Source organism: Diospyros lotus, chromosome 10 (genome assembly GCF_014633365.1).
Source record: "Diospyros lotus cultivar Yz01 chromosome 10, ASM1463336v1, whole genome shotgun sequence".
Classification (NCBI taxonomy): domain Eukaryota; kingdom Viridiplantae; phylum Streptophyta; class Magnoliopsida; order Ericales; family Ebenaceae; genus Diospyros; species Diospyros lotus.
In genome coordinates, this window is record NC_068347.1 from 15,288,560 (window position 1) to 15,316,432 (window position 27,873).

Here is a 27,873-nt window from a genome sequence, read left to right on the forward strand (position 1 = left end):
CTTCGTCTTCGCCATCGCCAAATCTGTGAAGACTCGAACTCGAAGAGAGTCTTCGTCTTTGCCATTGCCAGAACTCGAAGACTCGAACTCGAAGAGAATCTTCATCTTCGCTAATTGCCATCGCCAGAACTCAAAGAGAAGAGAAGATGTGAGAGAGAGAAGAACGAAGAGAAGACCAAATGGGGTGTCGCGCCTACGTGCATGAGAGGGGGGGCGGTCAGTTTGATCCGCGGGGGGGGGGGGGGTTCAGTTCGCCTATTTTCTACATATAACCGAACCGCTTTTTATGAAAAATCGAACCGAACCGACCGAACTTTTCGGTTCGGTTCGGTTTAACCGAACTTTTGCTCACCCCTAATTATCTCTCAATATTAGTCAATTGACCATCAACTTAAACTCGATTGCTCATGAAAAATACTCGATTAAAACCTGATATCATTGTTCAAATACAATTTCTCAACTATGGAATCGACATACGTGACTAGTACAAGCATTTACTTGATTATGCTTAATTCTTAATCGATTAAAAAAGGTACAACGCTCGACTATGACCTTGATCACTTGATTGCTTTTGATATAGTCGAAACTTACAATAAATACTCGATTACTAAGATCATTTATTCGAGTGATATTCAAACATACTCAATTTATTCTATACCTTACTCAACTATCATTCGATTAACATATATAATGTTTTGAATATCATAAAAACAATATATGAGATATCATAAACATTAAGCTTGACTATAAAACTCAATTTTCTCATCAACATCTAAATAATATAAACCTTAAACTCAAACAAACACAAGTGTTATTTGTGAAAGTTAGTTAAAACTAACTGTATAAATATATTCACTTGGATATATAGAAAGGCTTAGAAGATAAATGAAATATTCTTAAGGCACATGACTTTGATAGCAAGTTGAGAACAATATATGTTACTCAACTAAAAGGTTTCTCTTTTCTAGATTCAAATGAAAATCATTCTATTAGGCTATTTACTACAGATGCATCGATATAACTTTATGAAATATACTCACATGAAATATTCATAAGTCAAATAACTCACCATTACTTAACTGAAATAAAACACATAAAACATTGCAAATATGTTAAGTATAAAATATGTTACTTAACAACAAAACACAACATATAACACAAAGATACTCTAACTTGAGCATCATGATGACTCATTTATATTTATCCAAACAAGAACACAAATAAGTTTAACAAAACATATATGACTTCTATCATATGAGCTCTTAGCCATCATACATAAACATTACTAATACATACTTTGAGTAATTCTTGAAAGATAGCTATTTCAGAATTCTATTACTCAAATGCATCGAACCTAAACATGAGTAACACTAGAGAGTATTGTTTGGAAAACATACAACATTTAAGTTATTTCAAGAATTGTTCTAACTATATCTAAATGCTTTAGATAATACCACTTAATTGCATCTACATTCTTACTTAATGACTAACCATTACTCGAATATCAGTCTGAGAAGATGGATTTTTAGCAGTTTAACCAAATACTGCTTGAAATCAACAATCCTATATTCAACTAATAAAATCTCAATTGTTCTTGCATTAAATTTTTAGAACATTGAGAACCTTAAGAATACGATATCAAATATCAAATAGATAACTTAAGCTTTAGCAAAGATGTCGGATAGTTATGCAACAATTAAAGCACATTGCTCTTTGAGTTTAGCAATGCTTCAACATATTTTGAATACTTAAGATATTTTTCAACCTTAAGTTTACTCAAGCATCATGAGGTCCACATGACACCCATGTAATATAGATACTTAAGATATTTAAGCATATTGACAAATAAGAAACAAAACAAACTTGATCACAAATAAATATATTAAGATTTTTAACACAATCTTAACATAAAGGATAAGGCAACTCAAATTCTGTATATCAAAAACTCAAGTACTATCACTTGAGTATATGATCATTTACTAAAAAAACTTGATGCTTAACCCCAAAACATTTGATATGAAATATAGAATACATTATTCTTATACTTTGAGCAATGTTGCCACATAGAACACTTATATTATGAGCACCACAAAATACTCATGCAATATCTTTAGGATGCCCACAAAGAGAACATAGTAAAAGATATATCAATAAAGTATATGGCTAAAACAAGTTTAACTCATACAAGAAGATTAATAGAGAAATCATACTAAAGGATAAAACCTATCAAGGTTCATTGACCTTAAATATTCTCAAGGCAACCTCAACATATATTCTATAAATATAGACTTACCATATTCTTAACCAATATTCTAAATAAGAATAAAATAATTTCTATATATACAAGAATGCCTTATGTCAACCTAGAAGGTCACCGAAGACTTAACCGAATACGTGCGTGAATGCTTGGAAGGCCCATCCATGAATACCTGTTGATAGGAGGCTCAAGGATCAATGTGGGGCGCATATGGGAGCAAGCTGACACGCTGGGTGTAGCATGGGCTGCGTGTGGGCAAGCTGGAGTGTGCATGGGAGCAATATGGTTGTGCTTGGGGCACGACATAGATGTGGCTGGCGTGCTGAGAGGCGTGTGCGGCCGCATATAGGCACGACATGCACGTGTGTGGGGCGCATTAGGCGCAATTGTGTGGGGTGTTGGGCTTTGCTTTCTCTTTCCTCCTTTCTTATATTATATATTTGATATTTTTGATATATTTGACTTTTTTTTCTTGACTTCAAAAATTTTTAATGAATATTAAAAATATTATTTTATTAAAATTTTTAAAAATAATATTTTTTATGAAAATTAAAAATTATCAAATTTTAAATATTATTTTACAATATTTCTAATTAATATTGACACCAAAAGTTTGGCACCAATATTTTATAACAAAATATCTTAATATTAAATAAAAGTCAAATTTCTTAAGTTTTTGTTGTTAAATAGGAAACTTAACTTTTTGGGTGAAATCAAAATAACAAAAGCAGAATAAATTTTTTTAAGGAAGGAGTTGATGGAGGGAAATTTTTAAAAAAAATTATAAATCGTTAAAATTTAAATTTTATTTTATTAATTTTCAAGATATCTAATTAATATTGGCACAAAAAAATTGACGTCAATATTTTATGACAAAATATTATAACAAAAGTCAAATTTCTTAGGTTTTATTTTTAAATAGGAAACTTAATATTTTGTGTCAAATCAAAACAACAAAGGTGAAATAAAATTTTTAAAAAAGGGAAAGGATGGAAGGAAATTTTTAAGGAAAATTAAATTATCCAAAAGCTAAATATTATTTTATTTTTTAATTTTTTAGTGTTTCTTTTATAATTTATTAATATGTTTGTCAAGATATCTAATTAATATTGGGGTTAAATATTTTATGACAAAATATTATAACAAAATATTTTTATCACTACATGTCTTTTGTTTTTTTTTTATTTTGAAAAAATATTTTTAATTTTTTTGTCACTAGATTATTATTTTTTATGCCTAATATGAAGTATTTTTATGAAAAAAAATTAAATTCAATAAAATTATTTTTGTCACAAAATACTGAATTTCTTGTGACATATATATATTTTTTATAATACTATGTTGTGATAAACTATTTTTGTTATAAAAATTATTACATATTGTGACTGAAATTTTATAATTACATCCTATATGATTAAATACTATGACCAAATTTTTTGTGACAAAATTATTTTGTCATATTATGTAAGTGGAATTGGTGCCAAAAATTTGGTGTCAACTTGATGTGACAAAATTTTGTAACAAAAATTATTTTGTCATTATAAATTAATACTTCACTATATTATGACAAAATATTATTTGTCACAACTTACTCACTTTTTGAATTTTGCATGAGAAAATTTTATTTTGTCACAAAAAGGATACTTTTCGTGACAAATTTTAATCTATCACAATTATTTTGTCACAATATACTAAAATTCTTGTAATAGAAAAGATCTATCACCCTCATCATCACTGATGAGGTGAATGTCCCATGTGGTTTATTATTTGTGCGACGGGAAAGTCCTTGGCCAAAACAATATGATTAATCAAGAAAGTGTTTCCTGAGGTATCCTCTAATCATGTTGATAAGATCGGACATAATTGCTGAGTTTGTGAATTTATTATTCCATGACTCTCGCTCGATCTGGACGTTAGGTGACAAAATGATTGTATTACACGATAATCATAAACTATAATTGGCTCACTTAAAGTTAGACTTCATTGCCTTCTATATTGTGTTGGATTGTTGCTAGGCGCTTTCCAGGACCTTTCAGATCGACACCAGAATATGGAGAGATTCTTGTGATGCGTTAAGGTGTTTCGATTGGTGCTAAACATATTTTGGTGCTATCTGTTTATTAGCGAGCAGTGAACCTAGAAAGTCCCACACCATATAACATGGCATCTGGTATCGATATTGTGCATTTGTTGTGTCTTAATTATCATCAATAGTTTTGGATATATCAATAAGAGTTAATGTTGGGATTCATTAAAAGGCAATGAATCAATTGTGATTTCTTCAAAAATAACACTGAGAGTCGATTGCCTCAACAAACAGGTAATCGACTAGCTTAGAGATGGGAGTTGACTCCCAGTGTCGCCTTAGCCAAGGTTAGTGCCTTACACATGGCACAAAATTAGAAGGAATGGTGGAGACAAATGGTGAAGTGAAATTGGAGGGGAGAAATTGATAGAAAAGGTTGTACGCTTAGCTTCTGCTTTTTTGTAATTTCTAGTTCTGCTACTAGAAATTTAAAAAGTGTAAAAGTTACGTGTGTGGAAAATTTTGAAAAGTCTGAGGAGACACACAGGTGCTGGCGAACCAACGTCATCATGCTAGTATGAGATGAGGACCGCAACGTGGTACCAGGTAGCTTTCTAAATGTGGACAGACTAGGGCCACCTTGACTTGAGGTGGAATCAGTCTCAGTGTAGAAACAATTTCTGCACCCACCTGACATTGGGTTACAAGTATGTGATTTATTGTAATTCATATGATAAAATATCATGTTATTTTAAATACCCAAACTATATATGGTGTGTATATTTATGGCTTCTATTGTGTATGTCTAATGTGCAAAATTTTTAAATTTACCTACACTACTATACAAGTATTCCAACATCCTTATCCCCCATTGATGCTTATAAATAGCCTCAAACTCTTCAGTTTTGGGGACACACAAGTCCAGATGAGTAATGCACGCCTAGGTCAAACAACAATCGTAAAGCAATACTCCTCTCATCAAATTTTCCCTGCATGGCATTTCTACATCTTATATTGCATGACCACTTCATCTAACTTAAGTACCTAAGGACCCACACGTAAGAAATCCCCATTTGCCTTTGTCTGCTTTTTGTTTTGCAGACCCACTTGTAAGATGAAAGCTCTCCCGCCATTTCTCAACAACTCTAATTCTCCAGCAAATCAAGCATCTTCCAAGCTAGTGGACGAGGTCTATGTAACATATCGTTATTTTAGAAAATAATAGTAATTAATTTATGTATTTGAGATCATTTATTTATGATTTATTGAAAATTTGTAACATTTTGGAATTTAATGGGGGACATTAAATTTTGAATAGGAAGTGATTGAAAGTTTTTGAAAATTTTGAGATTTAAGTATAAGGTTGGAATTTGGGAGTTTCTTTAATATAAAATTAATTGTTGCAAAAAATATAATTAAAGGGTCTTATAGCTTAGTGGTTATTTATATACAAAAAAGCTGATAGGTTAGGGTTTGATCCTCCATGGGAGCAAGGATGGATTTTGCCTTGAACAAGGCTCCCACTTAATGCATTATTATATTCTTTATCTACAAACACATCTCCTTAAAGGCTACCACCCAATGCATTATTTTATTCCTTTGTTACACATCTCCTTAATTCATGACATTGCTACTCTACTTTTGCAAGATTCCCACTTTAAATCAAGGGTAGAAAATTAAAGAAAGTTTATAAATTAAAAGTAAGGCCACGATTTTTAGGAGGAAGATATGGGACATATGACATTTTAATTATGGCTAAAATGTGTGTAAAATTTGCTATAAATGGTGAAGAACAAGTAGAGGAGAAATTAGCAAGGAGAAAACGAGTGTGAATTTAAGAAGAAATTAAAAGAAAGAAAGCAGTTAAAGTTAATGAGCAAAGTAAGTAAGATATGTATGGTATTAAATAAATTTGGGTTTAGTGGTACTTATTTAAATAGTTCTTTTTACTTATTGTGTTTAATTTTGTTAGAGAAATTTTGAGGCCCGACGTTGGTGATTCTAATGGCTTAGAGGAATTTGTCAAGAAAGGTCATAGACATTGTTGTGGTTAAGATTAATATGTTATTTGTGCAAATTGCATTGTCATGACTTGCATATGATGATAGATGAGTGCCTAGACATGAGACTATGGATTTTGAGGACGAAACAGAATTTGTGTTAGGGTCTATAGAAATTCATATGGAGCCACCAAGAGTCTTGGATGGATAAGGTGGACGGGTCTTAGATATTGTCATGAGTTACAATTTGTTATTTTTACTGGGTTTTAAGACTTACCTCTTATCACTAACCACATAGGTGGCTCAGACCTTAGTAAAGGAAAAATGGTGGTAGTGGACAGTTCTTCGGTGGACGTGGTTAACTAGTTGTAAAAAGATTTTTATTATACTACGAGTATTACAAGTATTTTATTTTCCTAGTTTTGTATTAAATATGTGCGTGACAAACGAGATTTTAAGATTGGAAACAAGACTTAGAGTAATTTTATGAAAATTAATTTTTATTGAAATTCCATTCCCAAGTCCTTGTAAAATGTGTAGCCCGATCGAGAATTGAGAGCTCTTTGCTACCTATTTTTCTTTTGGAACCCAAGTTCTCGATGGGTGAAAATGGCGAAACCTGGTTCTCACCTAAGACTTCCTAACTTGTTGGGGGTATAACTGACCTTCAAATTTAACCAATGGCCGAGATTGTAACCATGGATTATAGTGACACCCCGAATGTGGGACCGAGGGTGTCACAGTCTATCCTGGACAACTTTCTTTTCTCCCAAGTCCAACAACTAAGGTTGGAAAGCTAATGGGTGACTCAGATTCTTCCTACTACTCACTAAGATTTTTCATAACAAACAAATTTTAATTGTTGTATCTCGACAACAACAATCTTTAATGTGGTCGTTGAATAACATAAACAAAATTGCTTCTATCTTTAATATAGTCACAAAATATAAATGTGTTTCTAATATTTATTCCAATATTGTGAAACGATCCCAAAACATTTCTAAAATTACAAAAATGGCTAAGAAACGAATTTTAAAAGTTTCTTGGTGTTTCGAGGTATGAAATGTCTCGAAATGTCAAAATGACATCATTTTGGTGTTTTCGTGCATTAGAAAATCTGGCTACATGTTTGAAATTTAGGCCTGTAAAAGGATGACATGTGTCCTCTATTTCGAACTAGATTTAGATTTAAAGGACTAACTTGGATTTAACTCACATATCTTAATCCAAAAAGACCGAAGTTAGATTTTAATAGATTTCTCCCCCATTTAAATTAAAATTAAAATTTTCATTATCTATTAATGGTGAAACTTAGGAATCCCAAAGCAAATATAAAAAATTTCAACCATTCCGAGAATAATTTAGAATATCTTGCTTCATTTAGTTTATACAAAGAAATAACTTCTACAAGTAAGAACACCTAATAGCTAATCATTACTTTTTTCTAAATTACATTATTGATTTAAGTATTAGAGACTATATCAAGAGACCTAATCGATCCTCATAAGATGCAATATTCAAGGAATTAGGAATTAATCTTGTAGGTGTAAATCTTAAGGTTCAACTTTTGAAACAAGGCATGGTGACCAGTTATTCCCTACACTAGGAAATGTTAGGTTTGCACACAATATATTTAATTATTTAATTATATATACATATTATATTATATAAATACATAATATTTTTGGTATTATGAAATTTGTGAATTAAATGAATTCTTAAAATACTTTCCATACGTTTTATTTAAAAATAAAAATTAATTTTATTAATAATATTTAAATTAATTATCTTCAAATAAAAATAAAAATAATTTTACGACTGTACTAAAATTTATTTTTATTTAAAAAATAAAAAAATAAACAGGGCAAGTATACTTCCCTAGTTAGAAATAATTAAAAAATGAATATGCGGATAAATATTTCCAGTTTCTACTCCGTTAATTCATGGCGCCCTTCTCCTTCGTCGGTTACCGGAGACATGCGACCTTCGTGTAGCAACAGCTTCGGAATCTCATCCCTCCGATGCTTCAGTGCGACTGTCTCGTTCTTCTCTGAACAAAAACTCAGTAATTTTGACGAGCTTGTCCTGAAATTAGCGAGAAGAGGCTTAGACAGTTGCTGTTCTTGGTGCAAAGGAGCCCCTGCAGAGTTTTCTAAAACCCTAGCCCCTAAATTGAACCAAATTAGGGGTTTGCGTAAAACGTTCCGTACAATTCGATGGGTCGTTCTCGTGCAGTCCCTCAGCCCGCCGACGAAGATCCTACCCAAAGGTTTGGATTTCAAATCACTTTGTACTGGTAGTTTAGATATGGCTTCCAATTTGAGAAGTTATGACGATGTAAAAAGAAGTAGTTGCTTGAAAGTTGATTCCAAGGATTGATCCCTTTTTCTGCCGCTTTGGTTTCTCAATCTACACAAACAGAGCGACATTTTTCATGCATGTACTTCTTTCGAGCTCACGTGCTATTTTCTTGCGGTATTCTTTCTTGAGTTTATCTTTCTGCTATTTATTCATGGTTTATTTTTTTTTTTTAATATGGGAAACTCAAACTTCTTGTTAGCGTTTCGCACTCTGAGCTGCTGGTTCCTAATTCCTGTATCGTGGTTGACCATAACAATAACACATCAAGCCTGAATCTCATTAGGTGGGGCCAGTTGCATGAATTCTAGCTAGGTCTAATCATCTTTATTTAGAGCCATATGTTCCTTAAGGCCCTTTTCCATATGAAGATGATGTTGGAACTTTATCTCATATCTCTTACTAGAGGGTTGTGTCAAGAAGGGCATCTGACATAAAATTTTGCCGCATTTTTCTTTTCCATGGATTTGTATTGTCAATGTGACTTTTAAAGGTCAATTGATATTATGAATGCCATGCCACTGAACAGAATTTGGTTAGGATAAGGTGTAGTTGATGATGATGATAATGATGTTCTATAAGACCCTTATAGCTCACATGATGCTTAAGAGTTTCTCACCAAGTTTTTTTTAGTCTACCACTTTTACTAAAAACTTCTATTCCATGCACCCCCATCACAGCAGCCGTTACCAGTCTTCTTCCCATAAGACCAAATCCTATTAGTTGTGTCTTACTGACCAAGATATTTTTGACATGCTCGGTGGTGGTCTTGAGGGAGAACGAACTTCGCTCTTGAGAAGATTAAAACCCCTTTCATGAAGCTGGAACTGCAGATTTCATGGCATGAGGCAGTTTGGAAGAGCAGTTGTTATGTGAACGTGATTTTTTGGGTGGTGGAATCAAAGTAAGCATTGCTGATTTCTAAATAAGGATGGATGTTGAGGACTATTTGAATTGCGAAGTGAGCTCATATAATTACTTTGAGTGGAAAACTATGGCCAAAGACAGGAAGGTGCTTTTTGTAAAGTTGAAATTCAGAGGCATTGCCCTTCAATGGTGGAAGAGAGTTGTAGAGTAGTGCACTCACCAAGGGAAGATAAGAACTTAAACTTGTGAACATATGAAGGGTAAGGTGTGTCAGTAATTTTTGTCTATTGATTATACAATGGAGTTGTATGAGAGATTTCATTCCTTAGATCATGGAGGTGTACACAACTGAGTTCAACAATCTTTGAATACTTGTTGCATTAAATGAAGCCAATGAGGATATGACTTCATGAAATTTGGCCAGTGTGAGCTGATCCATAAGAGGTGAGATGGGAGTTGTGCGCTTGTTTAACCTTGAAGATGCTCGATAATATGCTTTGATGGCCGAAAAGAGAGTATGACATTATGGTGTGTCACTGCTAAACCTTGACAATGGCTACCCTCCTAACTTGGTGTGAATTAGGAAGTGCAAAATGAAGAAACAGAGAAAAATAGAGAAGAAAGAAAGAGAGAGAATTAGAGAGATGAGAGAATTTGAGGAAGAGTTTAGAATTCTTTTTTAGATAATCGATAACCTCCCTAAGAGAGCCTTGGTGAGTGTATACACTCTATCAAGGAATGCTGCCACAACAAATCATTCTCTTCCTTGCGGTTGTAACAAACTCTCTTGTCCTATTCTAGCCCTTACACGTGGGCAACCTCTAGGCTAACAAACTTACTAACAGAATTACAACAGTAAAGGAATAACAAGAATTACAATAGTAAAAGAAACATTAAAAGTTATAACAGTAAAAATCAAAATTTCTGTAATTGGTTAGCTAATTGTGACAATGCCCCCTCCCTTAACAATTTTTTTGTCCTCAAGAAATGCTAAGGAGGCTAGCAGCTCTCGGATGCTGCTGAAGTAAATGGGGCAAGTACTCCTAGGTGCTACTATCGGTTGGTCCATTTTGCCATTTTACTAACACTTGGATAAGAGGGACTCCCTAGTTGTAAACCGCCCTTCTGTCTAATATGGCCTCTGGCTCTTCCACCCTATTTTTTTCCTTAGGTAGTGAGGGCAGCGATGGGTTCACCTGTTCTGGGCCTACTAACCTCTTCAAGAGAGATACTTGGAACACCGGGTGAATGTGTGACTTCTCAGGAAGTTGCAAGCGGTACACCACCTTCCTAACCTTGGCCATTATGGGAAATGGTCCAAAGTATTTGGGGCTGAGTTTGGACACTGGCCCTTGGGTGATCGATTTCAAGTGGGGATACCTCAGCCTTAGATAGACCTTTTCCCCTACCTCAAACTCCCTGGCACTCCTCCTCCGATCATCATATTGCTTCATCCTATTCTGGGCGGATGCCAACTCCTGCTTAAGCTGTTGCAGGACCGTTCTTCTCTGCTGCAAATACTCCTTAGCAGAGGCTGCAGTAGTATGTTCTCCCATGGATGGCAAAAGGGGGGTCTTATACCCAAATAACGCCTCGAATGGGGACATCTTTAGGGAGGTGTGGTAGTTAGAGTTATACCACCATTGGGCCAAGGAAAGCCACCTATGCCAACCTTTGGGTTGCATGATACGAACACACCTCAGGTAGGTTTCTAGACTCTGATTTACCCTTTTGGTTTGCCCATCCAATTGAGGGTGATAGGCCGTAAACATATTAAGCTTGGTCCCCAATGCCTTCATTAGTTCCTGCCATAAGAGGCTTGTGAAGATCTTGTCATGGTCTAAAATTATAGACTTAGGAACTCCATGCAGTGCCACCACTCGATCAAGAAACACCCTAGCTTGGGTTGTATAAGGCTCTGGGTTGTATAAGGATGAGCCAACCCTATGAAATGGGCGAATTTGGTTAGTCTATCAACCACAACCAGTATGTTGTCATTCCCTTTTGATCTAGGCAACCCTTCAACAAAGTCCATAAACATACTAATCCAAACTTGGTCAGGTATTTGTAAGGGCTGTAAGAGGCCAGGATAGGCTATATTTTCATGTTTACACCTCTTGCAGGTATCACAAATCAGGACAAGCTCCTTCACTTCTGCCTTGAGCCTGGGCTAATGGAATGGTTGTTTCACCCTAAGGTAAGTATTCTGAATTCTAGTGTGTCCCCCCAAAGGGGACTCATGTAGGGATTGCAAAATCTTTTTCTTAAGGCCTTTACTGTCTCCAATAACAATTTTGCCATTATACCTCAACATCCCCTCCACTAAGGCATAACCCTCAACATTCTTAGGTTCCACAGCTAATCTCTCAAAGATTTTCTTCACATGTTCATCCTCTTCATAGCTGCCTATGACTTCTTGGCACCACTTCGGAATCACAGTGGTGATGGCTGCAACACTCCCTTCCTCATGGCACCTTGAGAGTGCATCCACTGCCACATTCTCCTTGCCCTTCCGATATTGTATCGAGTAGTCTAGCCCCATCAGCTTAGCCATTCCTTTCTTTTGCAGTTGAGTTTGTAACTTTTGCTATAACAAAAATTTCAAACTCTGATGATCCTTCTTAATTATAAATCTCCCTCCTTCTAAGTAGTATCGCCATTTTTCAACGGCTACCAATATGGCCAAGAACTCCTCATATATGCTCAGCCCCAGGTGCCTTCGGCTTAAGGCTTGGCTTAGGAACGCTAATGGCCTTCCCCTCTGCATCAGCACAGCCCCAATCCCTGTCTCACATGCATCCGTCTCCAAATCAAAGGGCTTGCCGAAATTTGGCAACCCTAAGACAAGCACTCGACTCATTGCTTCCTTCAATTTCTTAAAGGCTTCCTCTGCCTCTTACCCTTACCTGGAATTTCCCTTCCTTAGGAGATTTGATAGGGGTTTACTAATGACTCCATACCCCTTAACAAACCGATGATGGTATCTGGTCAGGCCTAAGAACCTTCTCAAAGCTCTCACAGTAGTGGGTTTGGGCCAAGCTAACATGGCTTCCACTTTCCTTGGATCAGTGCTTACTCTTGCCCCTAAAATCAAATGACCCAAGTACTCCACCTGATCTTGACTAAAGGCACATTTAGACCTTTTGATGAAAAGCTGGTTGGCTCTAAGGACCTCAAAAGTGGCTCTTAGGTGAGTCAAGTGTTGGTCCTAGTTAGGGCTATATACAAGGATGTTATCAAAGAATACAAGTATAAATTTTCTTAGATAGGGCTAAAAAATTTGGTTCATGAGGGACTGAAAGGTGGCAAGGGCATTGGTGAGCTCGAAGGGCATCACGAAGAATTCAAAGTGCCCATGGTGTGTTCTAAAAGCAGTTTTATGAACATCCTCAGGCTTCATCTTGATGATAGCCCGAACGGAGGTCAAGTTTTGAAAAGAACTTGGTAGTGTGTAATTCGTCCATTAGGTCTTCCATAAGGGGTATGGGAAACTTGTCCTTGATGGTCAAGGCGTTAAGTTGGCGGTAATCCACACAAAAACGCCATGATCCATATTTCTTTTTGACTAAGAGAACTGGTGAAGCAAAAGGGCTTTTGCTAGATCTTATGAAGGATTGGTTTAACATTTCCTTCACCATCTTTTCAATTTCTGATTTTTGGACTGGGGAATAATAGTAAGATCTAATGTTTATGGGTTCTGAATTAGATTTAAGGTTAGTAGAATGGTCTAAGGCTCGGGTAGGGGGTAAGGTGGTAGGTTTAGTAAAGAGGTCCTTAAACTCTACCAGCAGATAATCAATAAGGTGTTGAGAATGTACTTGATCAAGCTTTCCTTGCTGGGAGCTGACTATCAGGTATAGTTCTCCATACATCCCCTTTTCGGGTCCTTCCTCTACTGCCATAATTGAGAACAATTGAGTTAGCTGGCACCATTTGTTCTTGAACACCCGGTGTAATCTCTTCTCAGTAATCATCTCGTAGGTCCTGGTTTCCCTGCCCCTTGCGAGAGTCATCTTCCTTCCTCCTTTATCAAAAGACATTTCCATTCTATTAAAATCAAAGCTTATGGGACTCACCCCCTTCATCCAGTCAACCCCTAATACCACATTGCAACCCCTCAATTGTAGCAGCCTGAGGTCTCGTTCAAACGCCTCCCCTTGCATCTCCCAACAAAATCCATGGCATGCTGACTTACTTAGCACCCTACTCCTATTAGCCATTGTCACACTCAAGGGTTGAGTTCCCGTGAGTGGACACTTCAACCTCTTAGCAGTGCCTTCATCTAGGAAGCTATGAGTACTCCCACTATCAATTAAAATTAGTAAGCTACTATCCTTCGCCTTTCCCTCCACCTTGATTATCTTGTTGTTAACTAGCCCCTTTAGAGCATAAATTGAGATCTCACCATTATCTTCCTCTCCATCTTCTTCCTCGGTTTCCCCTTGAACCTCCTCTTCCTCTCCTTCTAGTAGCATAATTTGTCTTTTACATTGATGCCCGAGGTGGTACTTGTCACCACATCGAAAGCAAAGGCTAGCCAATTTCCTTTGCTCCCGTAATTGCTCCCCATATGGGATTGAGCTCGAGCCTAATATATTCTTTACTCCCTGATTCCCCTTCACCATATCCTTATTATAGTTCTTTCTCCCCAACAATGGGTGTCCGCATACTTACTCCTTTCTGTTGCTGCCTTTGTTTTTTCATTAATGCCTCAACCGTCATTTCTTGTAATCGGGCATTTTCAGAGGCTTGCTCCACTATCCTTGGCCTCATCATTTTCACCATTGGCCGTAACTCTTCACTTAGGTCACTCATGAAGTTTGACACAAAGTAAGCTTCGAAAAGGTAGGGATTGTGACAGATCATGAATGATCTTAACTCCCCAAACCTTTGCAAATAAGCCCTAACACTCCCTGTTTGTTTAAGCTTATTAAATTCCTCTATAGTATCCACCATACTCCTCTCCCCAAAACACTCACATAATTTTTCAGAAAACTCCTCCCACGTGTAGTCTTCCCTCACACTAAGGCACCCTTGAAACCAAGCATCAACTTCTTCATTGAAGTAAGTAGTGGCTAACGACACCCTCTGCCCCCTGGGTATGTTATGCCAATTGAATAACCCCTCACATTTCCTCAACCACCATGGGGGATTAGCTTCTTCAAATACCGGTATCTTCATCTGGGGCATGGGAATCCCCAGAGGATGGGCATGAGGCTGCTCGTTCCTTCCCCTACCCATAACTCCCCCCAATCCTTCCTCAAGATCTACCTTAATCTCTGAGGTTCCTTCCATCCTATTCATTCCATTTCTCGATAATATTAGTTCACCCCTTTCACGCAGAGGAAAGTCAGGAGCTGCTCTTACCATGTTTTGGCGAGCAAACATGATCATAAATTGCTGCATTTGCACCCCCATGTTTCTTGCAGCCTCGCCATGGACCCTTCTAGCCTCTGTTCCATTCCTTCCAACGAACTCTCCAGCTTGCGATCCATCGCCATGATCGCCTCATGGTTTCATACACCCCCAATCTCTAGTTGGTTAATCCTATTCTAGAATTTCGACGTAGTTGAGCTAACTTGCTGCAATTGTGTCTCGAAGTTCTTCATGCGGGTTCCTTTTGCCATTGCACCAACCTAGCAGCTGTCAAGCTTGGGATCTGTTGAAGGGCTTCCTTCCGTAATTCCGGGAGGAACGGTTTAGGCGGGAAGAATTTAGAAGGAGAATGGAGAGAGAGAGAAGGAGGGGGGGCGAGAGAAACGTGAATGAGAATGAGAGGGAAAGGAATATGTGGAATAATCCTCACATGCATTCCCCATCCTCAGCTTATCTTCATTTATAAGAGAGCTACACAGCTAGGCGCGGCAGTTAGGAACTGCCCATGCGCGCGCCCTTTGAATTACAGATATCAGCTATAGGGTTATTATAATACTGCCATTACCCTTCTAATTACAGTGTTACCCTTGGTCTATGACAATTCCCGCCCCTTAAAATATTTCTTGTCCCCAAGAAATTACAGTAGACTTGTAATTTGAGGAAAACGCTGCAACAGGTCAGGGAGATATTCCCATGAGGCGTTATCCGGGTGGAGATTGGACCATTGCACTAAAACTTGCGTCAGGGGAGCCTGATCCTGGTAAATCACGTGTCTGTCCAAAACTGCTACTGGCTCGGCGGCGGTCTCGCTGGCTTCCAATGGAGTGGGCAGTGTAGTGCTGGAACTATTAGCTGGGCCAATTGATCTTTTTAGTAGGGAGACGTGAAACACTGGATGGAGGCCCACTCCCTCAGGCAATTGGAGGCGATAGGCAACCGGTCCTACCTTTGCGACGATCTTAAAAGGCCCATAGAATTTAGGACTGAGCTTAGAGATTGGTCATTTGTGAAAAAGGTGTTGTTGGAACCGTTTCACCTTTAAGTATACCTCAGTTCCTTCCTCAAACTGTCTCTCTGTGCGATGCTTATCTGCCAATTGCTTCATCCGCTGACTGGCGAGGACCAATTCTTGCTTAATGGCTAGTAAGGCGTCTTGTCTGTCCTTTAGGTATTGATCGATTGATGTTTCCTGAGGGGAATAGTGCATTACAGCTGGGATGATGGGTGGCAGGTACCCAAACAGAGCTTCGAAAGGAGTTCTCTTGTGTACGGTATGGTAGTTGGTGTTATAACACCATTGGGCCAGAGCTACCCAACGACTCTAGCTTCTGGGTTTGGACACACACAAGCATCTAAGGTAAGTCTCGAGGCATTGGTTGACCCTTTTAGTCTGCCCGTTAGTTTCTGGATGGTAGGCCAAAGAAAGATGCAGCTCAGTGCCTAGTCCTTGGAATAGGGACTTCCAAAACTGGCTGGTAAATACTTTATCACGATCAGAAATTATTGCCTTAGGCAGCCCATGGACTTTGAATACTGAGTCCATTAGTTTGCGTGCTACTTCCGTGGCTGTGAACGGGTGGGCCAACGTGAGGAAGTAGCTGAATTTAGTTAGCTTGTCTACTACCACCAAAAGAGTGTCAGCACCTTCAGATTTTGGTAAGCCTTCGATAAAGTCCATTGAGATTATTTCCCAGGCTTGTGAAGGTATTTCCAAGGGTTGAAGGAGGCCGGGATAAGGAATTTGCTCATGTTTGCACCGTTGACAAGTGGTGCATGCTGTAACAAATCTAGTGACATCTTTTTTAAGGCCCTTCTAGTAAAAAAGTTGCCTTACCCGCCGGTAAGTGACGTTGAGCCCAGAATGTCCCCCTATGGGGGAGTCATGCAAGCTCTGAAGTATCTTCTTCTTCAACAATTCGTCTTCTCCAATCACCACTCTGTTCTGGAACCGCAATGGTCCCCCTTTTAATTGGTAGTTAGGATCATTAGTGGCCTGTGTGGAAAGCCTGATAAGTAGTTCTTGGATCCAGGGGGTCTGATCATAACTATGGGTAATGTCCTGCACCCAATCTGCTACCACCGCCGAGATGGCCTGACAAGCGGCTGGCTCCTCTCTTCGGGACAGAGCATCGGCTACTTTGTTTTCCTTCCCTTTTTGGTATAGGATGGTGAAGTCAAAGCCCAAGAGCTTGGTTATGCCCTTCCTCTATAACTGGTTGTGTACCCGTTGTTGAGCTAAGAATTTGAGGCTCTCGTGGTCTGTCTTAATGGTGAATCTTCTGCTCTCCAAGTAATATCTCCATTTCTCCACTGCCATTAGAACGGCCAACAACTCCTTGTCATATATACTTAAGCCCTGATGTCTAGGGGCCAATGTGTGACTTAAATAAGCCACTAGTCGCCCTCCCTGGCTTAGCATCGCCCCTAAACTTGTGTCACACGCATCCGTTTCTAAAATAAACTCCTTGGAGAAATCGGGTAGAGCTAGTGTTAGGGCTTGCGACATTGCCACTTTGAGGGATTCAAAGGCATCCTCTGCTTCCATTCCCCAACCAAAATTATTCTTCTTAAGCAGCGTGGTCAGGGGTTTGCTAATTATTCCATACCCTTTGATGAAACGCCTGTAATAACCTGTTAGGCCGAGGAAGCCTCTTAATTCCTTCAGGGTTCTTGGCCGGGGCCAGGCCTTCGTAGCTTCAATTTTGTTAGGATTAGTACTAACTCCTTGGCCAGATATAATATGGCCCAAGTATTCAACCTGCCTTTCTGCAAATGAGCATTTAGACATTTTTACATACAGCTGATGGAATCTAAGGACCTGAAATGCCAGCTTGAGGTGGGATAGATGTTGGTCTAGGGTAGTGCTGTATATGAGGATGTCATAAAAAAAAACCAACACGAATTTGCGTAAATAGGGAGCAAAAATGTGGTTCATCAATGCTTGGAAGGTTACGGGTGCATTGGTGAGGCCCAAAGGCATTACCAAGAATTCATAATGCCCTTGATGGGTTCTAAAGGCTGTCTTAGGACAATCGGCTAAGTTCATTCGGATTTGGTGGTATCTGGAAGTCAAGTCAAGCTTAGAAAAAATGGATGCGCCTGTTAATTCGTTTAGGAGGTCTTCAAAAATAGGTATAGGGAATTGGTTCTTGACGGTTAGTGAGTTGAGTTGCCTATAATCCACACAAAACCTCCAAGTGCCATCTTTCTTTTTTACTAGGAGGACTGGTGAGGCATATGGACTTTGGCTAGGTTGGATCAAATTTCTGGACAACATTTCTCTTATAAGTTTTTCTATTTTAGCCTTTTGTATTGGAGAATATCAATAGGCCTTTAGATTGACTGGTTCATTGTTGGGTTTAAGGTGAATGGAATGTTCAATGACTCGATGGGGTGGCAAGGTTTGGGGAGTGACAAACAGATCCTTAAATTCCATTAGCAATTTATGAATTGGTAGAGGGAAGTATACCTTACTGTCCTCTGTTGCCAAGGCTGATTCCCTTGGTGCAGAAAACTTCGGTTCTTCCACTGACCTTAACCCCACGTCCACTGCATAGATGGAATGCAGTTGTCCCACAGTGGTACTCCCTTGTTCCAACAATTTTTGAATTCATTTCCCTGAAATGACCCTACACTCCCCTGGTTCTTGACTCCCATGTAAGGTAACCTGCTGGCCCTCCAAGTTAAAGGTTACTTCCAGGGTGTTGAAATCGAATATTAAGGGACTCACTGTCTTCATCCAGTCTGCCCCTAATACAACATGGCACCCACCCAATTTGAGTATTCTCAGATCTGCCGAGAATTCTCTCCCACTCATTAGCCACTTGAAACCCCTGCATCTGAGTTGGCTGACCATCCTGGTCCCGTCAGCTATTAGTACTGACAGTGGGGGAGTCTCCTGGAGGTTGCACTGTAGGTTGTGGGCTGTAATCTCATCTAAGAAACTATGTGTGCTGCCACTGTCTATCAACACGACTATCTTCCTTTTCCGGGCCACCCCTGTCACCTTCACAACCTTGCCAGCTGCTTGACCCTGCAAGGCGTGCATTGAGATCTCCCCACCTTCTTTTTCATCAGGCATTCCCTCATTTCCGTCCGTATCCGTTTACTCCTCCTCAACTTCCTCCAGACCTTCCATGGTAAGTAAGAGTTTCTTACACTGGTGGCCTTGTCCATACTTTTCACCACAACGGAAACATAGGCCCAATTGTCTCTTTTGGTCCACCGTGAGATTTCTTGGTTGGATCACAGGGTGGGGAACCTTACTAGTAGGTCCTCCTCGCGGACTTTGGAAATTACCTCCCCTGTGATATCCCCCATAGGTATGATCCTCCCTGCTATTTTTAGACGACAATTTATGTCTCCTTGCAAACGTTTCCATCGAAAGCTCGTGCAGTCGAGCTTGTTCCGTTGCTTGTGCCACTGTGGTGGGGTATAACATCTTAACCGTCGGTCTAATTAACTCATCCAGCCCGCTGATAAAACTCGAAACAAAGTACTCCTCATCCAGGTAAGGCTGTGACAATGATAACAAGGACCTTAATTCTTCAAATCTGGTTTGGTACTCCTCCACTGTTCCATTTTGTTTTAATTTGTTAAATTCCTCAATTACATCCGATCTGGTCTTCTCTCCAAACCTTCTGCACAATTGGTTAACAAACTCTGGCCAACTTAAATCCAATCTACCATGACTCCAATTTTGGAACCAAGCATCCGCCACATCGTCTAAGTAGGAGGCAGCCATACATACCTTATCACCTTCCGCGATTCGATGTTGATAAAACATGCGTTCACATCTGCAGATCCACCACCTTGGCCTGTCCCGATCGAAGGTCGGAATCTCCATCCTCAGCGCCGATTGAGTGGAATTAATACTCCCATAATTCCTCTGATGTGCTCCCTCCCCTACTTACGTTGGCTCTTGAGGACGCAGCCTATTCACCGGTGCAGTCAATATTGGTGCCGATGTTGATCGTGGGGGAAAATCTGTTGGCAAACTGACATTCGGTTGCCGAGCAAACATGCTTAGAGCTGCCGTCAGCTGCTGGCTGAGACTCGAGAATTCTTCTCGTAGTCCGGTCACGGCCCTATCTAACGCAACTGTGTAATCTGATCTACTTCGGTGGATTTCTTCCTGTGTATTCCGGATTCCTAACTCCAGCGTTTCCAATCTATCGTCCACCTGTTCCTGGTGTTGTCGCAATCCCAACTCGTTCGCGTCCAATCTGACCTCCATCTGCTTCGCTTGCGTTCCGTCGGCCATCCTATTTGCTAGGTCGCGGGCTTTGATACCAATTTGTCAAGCTCGGGATCTTTTGAAGGGCTTCCTTCCGTAATTCCAGGAGGAACGGTTTAGGCGGGAAGAATTTAGAAGGAGAATGGAGAGAGAGAGAAGGAGGGGGGGGGGGGGGGGAGAGAAACGTGAATGAGAATGAGAGGGAAAGGAATCTATGGAATAATCCTCACATGCATTCCCCATCCTCAGCTTATCTTCATTTATAAGAGAGCTACACAGCTAGGCGCGGCAGTTAGGAACTGCCTATGCGCGCGCCCTTTGAATTACAGATATCAGCTATAGGGTTATTACAATACTGCCATTACCCTTCTAATTACAATGTTACCCTTGGTCTATGACAGCAGCTTCGGCCAAGAACCGATGCTCTGATACCGAAATGTCATTGCTAAACCGTGACAATGGCTACCCTCCTAACTCGGTGTGAATTAGGAAGTGCAAAATGAAGAAACAGAGGAAAATAGAGAAGAAAGAAAGAGAGAGAGAAAGAGAGAGAGTTAGAGGGATGAGAATTTGAGGAAGAGTTTAGAATTCTTTCTTAGATAATCGATAACCTCCCCAAGAGAGCCTTGGTGAGTATATACACTATCAAGGAATGTTGCCAAAGCAGATCATTATCTCCCTTGTGGTTGTAACAAACTCTTTGGTCCTATTCTAGCACTTACACGTGGGCAACCTCTAGGCTAACAAACTTACTAACAGAATTACAGCAGTAAAGGAATAACAAGAATTACAATAGTAAAAGAAACATTAAAAGTTACAACAATAAAAATCAAAATTTTTATAACTGGTTAGCTAATCGTGACATGGTGCTGGAAGACCAATATATCAAAAAGGTTGAAGGTTTTGGGCAGCTCATTATAATCACAAATAAGGCCGTGCAAACTGATCAAATAGGCCTAAAAAAAGACATGGAGTTGTTGTAGATAACAAGTCAACTCTTAAGAATGCTTCCATGTTGAGAGGAGCAGAAATAGCAAAGATTATAGGAGATATTGGGCACAACACAAAATATTTCAGGTTCCAGTTCTTTTTAGCCCAGCAACAATAGATAAGGCCGTTGTTTCACTTGTGGTGAGAGGGGAGACAACTCTTATGCATAATGTCAAGTCGCTAGTGAACTTGATGGAGTGAAGGAGACCAAAAGGGGCTTGCAGAACAATTTTATTTTAATTATGAGGAAGAGGAATATCTTGAAATTTATCCAATGCAAGGGGAGTCCTTAATTGTACAATGGGTGGTGGTGGCATCTTGTATAGAAGAAAGCATTGGTATTACCTAGTTAAAGGAGAGTCATTGATGTTATTGCAATTTCTTGCAATAAGTTTTGAGGTTTCTCCCAAATAAGGAGTCGTCGGTGGTACAATGGGTTATGATTGCTTGAAATATTGAAGAATAATGGAGGCATAATATCTTAAGAACTCATATTTTCTACTTTGGGAAAGTTTTTGATATTGTGGTTGTGGGGAAGTTGTGAAAACTGTCACGACCCCATCGGTAAATCGTAAATGTACCGGTAGAACCAATTGTATTAACCGTTAGTGGTTAACTAGCTTGGGGGGTTAAGTGGTTAGGGGGTTAGGCTAACTGTACAACAGCTTGCTCCTTGATGTTGCGTTAGTTAGTGTTGCTGTTATACTGTTAGAAGTACTGTTATAGGCTCTATAAGAGACTTGCTACTGTGAGAAGGGAGATCATCGAATAACAGAAGTTTACCCTTTTGTCGCTCGTCTACCTCTCTCTCTCTCTCGTCTCTCTCTTTCCCATTCTATTATGTTCTAATGACCAAATTCCATATCTGTCCAAGCCCAATTCTTGGGGCTTGACAAGTGGTATCAGAGCCGGATGAATTGGCTATGGGGTTATTGGCAGGGATCATCACAGTGGGGAAGGCGTCGGAAGTGGCTTGAGGCAGCTGTTTCGGTGCGATTAGGGAATGGCAGCAAACCACGGGGTATAGCGTGATTGTGGACCAAGGTGATTTAGTGTTGTAAATTCCGAAAAGCATTGGACGGTGATTGGTGTGTGATTATTCTAGGCGATTAAAGTGAGGCAGTTGTCACTTGTGAATTTTGGCACTTCCTGTTCGTCGCTTGAAGGAGAAGCAGAGAACAGGGCCGGTTGAGCGGGAATTCCAGCGATTGCACTGGGATCTCAGCAAGAAGGAAGGTGTGAAGGGGCGTAGGTTCAAGATTCAATCTTGATTGAAGCTGGGAATGGTTATTGAACCTCTGTTTTTGGGTTGTTGCATGGTGAGATTCAACATATAGGAGGGCGAAGGAGATTATTGATGACTGTCGATCCTTGTAAGAAGATCAGAAAATGATTCTTGAAAGAAGTAAGATGGTGGAAGGCATAAGAATGAAACAACTGGAGTCAAGGATGGAAGCATTTGAAACTGGGATGATACGGACTTAAGAGGCCTTGAACCGCAACAGGGAGGACATGTCGGCCCTAAGGGAGAGCGTGTGGGGGTATCTCGCTGCATCTCAAGAAGGTATGCAGAGGATTGAAGAAGCACCGGGAGATGATGGATCAATTGGGGCAAAGAATAGACGACATGTTGAAGAAGCACCGGGAGATGATGGATCAATTTGGGCGGAGAATAGACAGCATGTTCAACATGTTGTGGACAATCTTGCCTCAAATCCATTTGCCAGCAGATTTCCCACCAAGAACCATTTCCGATCCAATCTTGCCGAGTGACGAAATTCTCCCTTGAGTGTTTGGATTAGAATCTCCGCCAAGATTTGTTCACGATCCAATTCTGCCCAGCGATGGTAATTCCCTTAGAATTTCTGGAGTGTAGTAGGCTAAGGAGGGTCTAAATTTCGTCCCAGCTGTTTCGGTAAAGGGCAATTCTCACACCTCTACTTACACTTCGATACTAAGATTAGAAATATTGGTTTCCGATGGAGTAAAACCGAGGTGGTGGATTCATAGATGTGAGAGATTTTTTTCAGTTTTACAATGTAGCAGAAGGGCAGAAAATCAATTTGGCATCAGCCTATCTTAATGACACGGCTGATTCATGGTATCAAGGCTGGTTTCACACAAGGGAAGTTGAGGTTAGTTGGGCTGAGTTTGCTGAAGACTCGTGCGAACGTTTTGAGGAAAATTCTATGATAGATGTGATTGAAGAATTTAATAAGTTGAGACAAGATAGATCAATGGTTGACTATCAAAAGCGATTTGAGGAGTTAAGATCTTTGATGTGGAGTTCATAGCTAGCACTAACAGAGCATTAAGGAGGAGCTGAGGCCGATGGTCAAGATGATGCAGCCGATGACGGTGAAACAGGTTGCTTAGACAACAAAGTTACAGGAGATTGCATTAGAAGCAATTTTCAGTAAGAACACGATCATGATCGCAACAGTAACTCAGCCTATGTTCTATCAACCTTTGGAGGGAAACCAAGTAAGTGTGAATTCTAAAGTTTACCCAAGCCATAATGCAGCTAAATCAATTGCTATAGAGCAGAGAAGGAAGTTAGGATTTGTCACAACCCAAGGGGAATTATAGGGGCAATACTGTAATTGGTTACAATTATTTGTTAGGAGATGTGTTGAAGTGCACATGGGTGCTGATTCTAGAATACGCTTTCAGATTAGTTGTTAGTTGATGCCTATAAAAGGCTACTTGTAGGAGGATGGATGTTATGTTGATGAATGAATTGAATTTAGCTTTCTCTCTTAATTCTCCTATCTCTCCCTTGGTTCTTCCTCTTTTCTCCCTCAATTCTCTGTTTCAGTTCTGTCTTTCCCTCCCTTTCTACTTTCTCTTTCCCGTATTCTTACAAATTCCTTCTTAAACCCTAGCCAAACCCTAGGGTTGTGACATTTGGTATCAGAGTGAGGCTTATCTCGGAAATTGATTGAAGTTGATTTCAAGAAGCTACAACAGAGGCGATAGTCTCTTGCGAATTGAAAGCTGCAATAGATCCAGTAGATCCTTGGATCCAATTAATTCTTGAGGCTACTGAATTGTGTATTAGGTGAAGTCTGACGGTGATTGGGTGAGAAAGAGGAGTTGGTAGGGAGGCGATTGTTGAATCCGCAGTAATTGCGAGCAGAGTTGATCTCGGCCATCCAGGTGAACTTAAGGAGCGACATTGGAGCCGGTGATCCTTCGATCATTGGATGGTGTTGGATAGTGATTGGGTGAGAAACGAAGACACCAATTCCGGCGGGAAAGAAAGTTGTGATTGAAGCAGCAGTTCGTCGACGGTCGTTTGCGAGAAGTGGTAGGGTGAAACACATTCGGAGTTCATTGGAGGGTGAAGAGTGAAATGGAGGCTCTGTTGAAGTTGGCGACGTGGGCGAGGAAAGGAGTTATGACCAACATTGAATGGTGATTAGTTGTTGGTATTAGGATTCAGTGAAACTGAGAGTAGGCGGCTCGAAGATGGAAGCCGATGAAGAGTCGGTGAATCTCGATTGATAATCGAGGTTCGGAATTGAAGGCAACGTGGGGTGAACCAGATGGAATCTCGATTGGATGCTATTGAAATTGGGATACACCAGAACCAAGAATAGGTGGATGACCGCTTGGAGACCTTGGAGATGGGGATCTAACAAGCTTAAAAAGAGATTAGCCGGAGCTGATCAGAGACTGCGGCCAATTTGGATCAGGGCGATGAACGAAATCAGGGAAGAATTTGCGGGATTGAGCCAGCAGTTGAATGTTGCCTTGAGCATGTTAGCTCGGCAACCCCACGCTAGCCTTCCAATGGATTTTCCTCCCAGAGCTTCAACAACACCAATTCTAAAGACGTCAAGGGATGGACAGAGGGCCAATGATCAGCGGAGAGGTTGGAGGCAGAGGAGGGAAATGTGGTTAGAGGAGTTGGAGGAAACCCTTCCACATCCCCAGCACCACAGATGGATATTCCAACGTTTGAAAGAGATAGGCCTAGATGGTGGATTAGGAGGTGCGAGTGGGTGTTCTATTAATACTGGGTGGCAGAAAGAGAGAAGGTTAATATTGCTGTAGCTTATTTAGATGATGTAACTGATGATTAGTTCCAGAATTGGTGTAGAGGGAGGGTGGAATGGAGTTGGCTAGAGTTCGTAAGTGACTTGTGTAACCAGTTTGGAGAAAGGACCAAAACAGATGTTATCAAAGAATTCAATAAATTGAAGCTGAAGGGAAACAAAGAGAAGAATTCTTATGGTAATAGTGGGGTAATGACTAAGGGAAACAATCGGTCATGGCAGAGGAGTGGTCTAACAGTGAGAAGTTTGCCTGCCCTAACTCCAGCTAAGGCCCTAAATATGGACCAGAAGAGGCAATTGGGGCTCTGTTTTCTGCAAAAAGTTTATGAACTTCCTGCAATGGATGAGAAAATTCAGGAAGTAAAAGTGTTGGAGATCCGGGTAAAAAGGATTAAGAAAAGGAGGAGGAATAATTGAATGAAAATCAGAAAGCGAGCAAGTCGCTACTCAATTTGACGCCGAGAAAGGAGGAAAAGCTGATAAGTTCTATCTAAGAGATTAAGATTAATCTTGTTTGTATTCTAGATTATCTGTAAATTATTTCTAATATATCTTGTATCATATATCTCTTAGAATTAAGAGTAGAAGTCAGTGTGTCGTGTATATATATAGATTATTCTCTCAATACAAAACTTAGTCTTGATTGATCTCTCTCTCTTTTGTACCTAAGATTGTTAAACTTAGGTTTTATCTATTTTGTTCATGGTATCAGAGCTCGGTTCCTATTAACCTAGAAACGACATCATGACTTCTTCCAATCTAGAGGAAGCAGTCCATACCACTGTAGAATCCTCTTATATCCCAACCCCTCAAGCAGCCATTCCAGCTGCAACAATTTCTGCTGTTCCATTGGGATGCGATAGTCATTCATTGCAAATCACACAGCACAGATTGAATGGCAGAAACTTTTGCGAGTGGTTTCAATCTGTTATGCTGGTAATCAAAGACAAAGGTAAATTTGGTTATTTATCTAGAGCAGTTTCTTCACCAGCAAAGGATACAACTGAGTATCATAGATGGGAGGCGGAAAATTCGATAATCATGGCTTGGCTTATAAACTCTATGGAACCTAAAATTAGACGCACGTATTTGTTCTACAAGACTGCTAAAGAGAAATGGGATGCTGCCCAAGAAATCTATTATGATCTTGAAAACACAGCCCAGTGTTTTGAGATTGGATCAACAATAAGAACTACCAAACAAGGTATGCTTGGGGTAACTGAATATTACAATACATTGGTGGAATTATGGAAGGAGATGGATCTGTTTTATGATCCAAATTGGGAATGTGCTGCTGATAACCTGAAGTACAACAAGATGCTAGAAAAGGAACGAATTTTTGATTTCTTCCAAGGTCTTAATGCAAACCTAGATGAGGTTCGAGGCAGGCTACTAGGCACTAAACCACTTCCATCTCTAAGGGTTAGAAGGGAGGAAACCAGGAAGCGGGTAATGCTCCAGCCATCAGGAGAACCGATGGCAAGTCCTGCATTGATCTTAACTAAGCGAGAAGATAATTCTAGGGAAAAACAGTGGTGTGAATATCAGCCTGGTTGAGATCAATGCAGGACTTGCCATCCTTATACACCATCCAAACCTTTCTATTTGATTCATAGTGACATATGGGGACCAACAAGAGTTTCAAGCTTGTCTAGTGCCCGATGGTTCGTCACTTTTATTGACGACCACACGAGGGTTTGCTGGGTATATTTAATGAAGGATAAATCTGAGGTGTGTGCTGTGTTTTAGAGCTTCCACAAGCTGATTCTTAATGTGTTTCAGTCCTCTATTTGTATCCTTACGACTGACAATGACCGAGAATATTTCTCTCTCATTCACCCAATACCTCATTTCTCATGGAATTTTTCATCAAAACACTTGTCCTTATACTCCCCAACAAAATGGGGTGGCAAAAAGAAAAAACTGCCACCTATTGGAGGTAGCTTGGGCTTTGGTGTTCACTAAATCTCTTCCAAATAGGTATTGGGAGAGGCTATTCTAACAGCCTCTTATTTGATTAATTGATTGTTATCTAAAGTGCTCAAGCTTCAAACTCCATTACAAAGCCTATTGAGCATCTTTCCTCCAGCTCGATTCCTAATCTCTCTTCCTCCAAGGGTATTCAGTTGCATTGTATACGTTCATCATATTAGACCTAACCATCATGAACTCGAACCAAAAGCTATTAAATGCATCTTCCTTGGGTATTCTCCAACTCAAAAGGGATACAACTGCTACTATCTCCCAACACAAAAGTTCTTTATCTCATGTGATGTCACCTTTGTTGAGCATGAATCCTATTACCTAGGTTCTTCTATTCAAGGAGAAACCACAAGAGAAGAAAGCCATTGGGACCCCATTGTTTCTTTACCTATATCCCTCTCTTCTCCAATTACTGATTTAACACAATCAAATGTAGCTAAATGCTCCCAATTAGCTACAGCTAAATAGTTAGTATCAGCAAATTCAGAACCTACATCCCAATTTGACTACCCCCAACAAATGGATTGTGTGGAACCAAATTCAAAGAAGGAAGCACCTTCTAGTAACCCTTTAAAGGTCTATTCTAGAAGGAAAAAAGGCCCTACTCATCTCAGCCAATTACTAGAACTTAAGGACGGTCTAGAAAATGAGCCAGATACTAAAGCTGACAGTGACTTGCTGCTAGACATTCCTATTACTATTCGGAAAGGGGTGAGATC

The 27,873-nt window shown here is 39.7% G+C and overlaps 1 protein-coding gene across 5 annotated transcripts in view; it reads left to right on the top strand.

The window, feature by feature from the left end:
- Nucleotides 1–8,208: 8,208 nt before the first annotated feature.
- Nucleotides 8,209–27,873, top strand: part of LOC127811310 (transcriptional adapter ADA2-like) — a 67,265-nt gene continuing 47,600 nt past the window's right edge. For all 5 annotated transcript variants that reach the window (XM_052351052.1, XM_052351048.1, XM_052351047.1 and 2 more), the window contains exon 1: nucleotides 8,209–8,552. In XM_052351052.1, coding sequence (XP_052207012.1) covers nucleotides 8,500–8,552 — 53 coding nt within the window. In that variant the 5' untranslated portion in view covers nucleotides 8,209–8,499. The remainder of the gene's footprint in view (nucleotides 8,553–27,873) is intronic.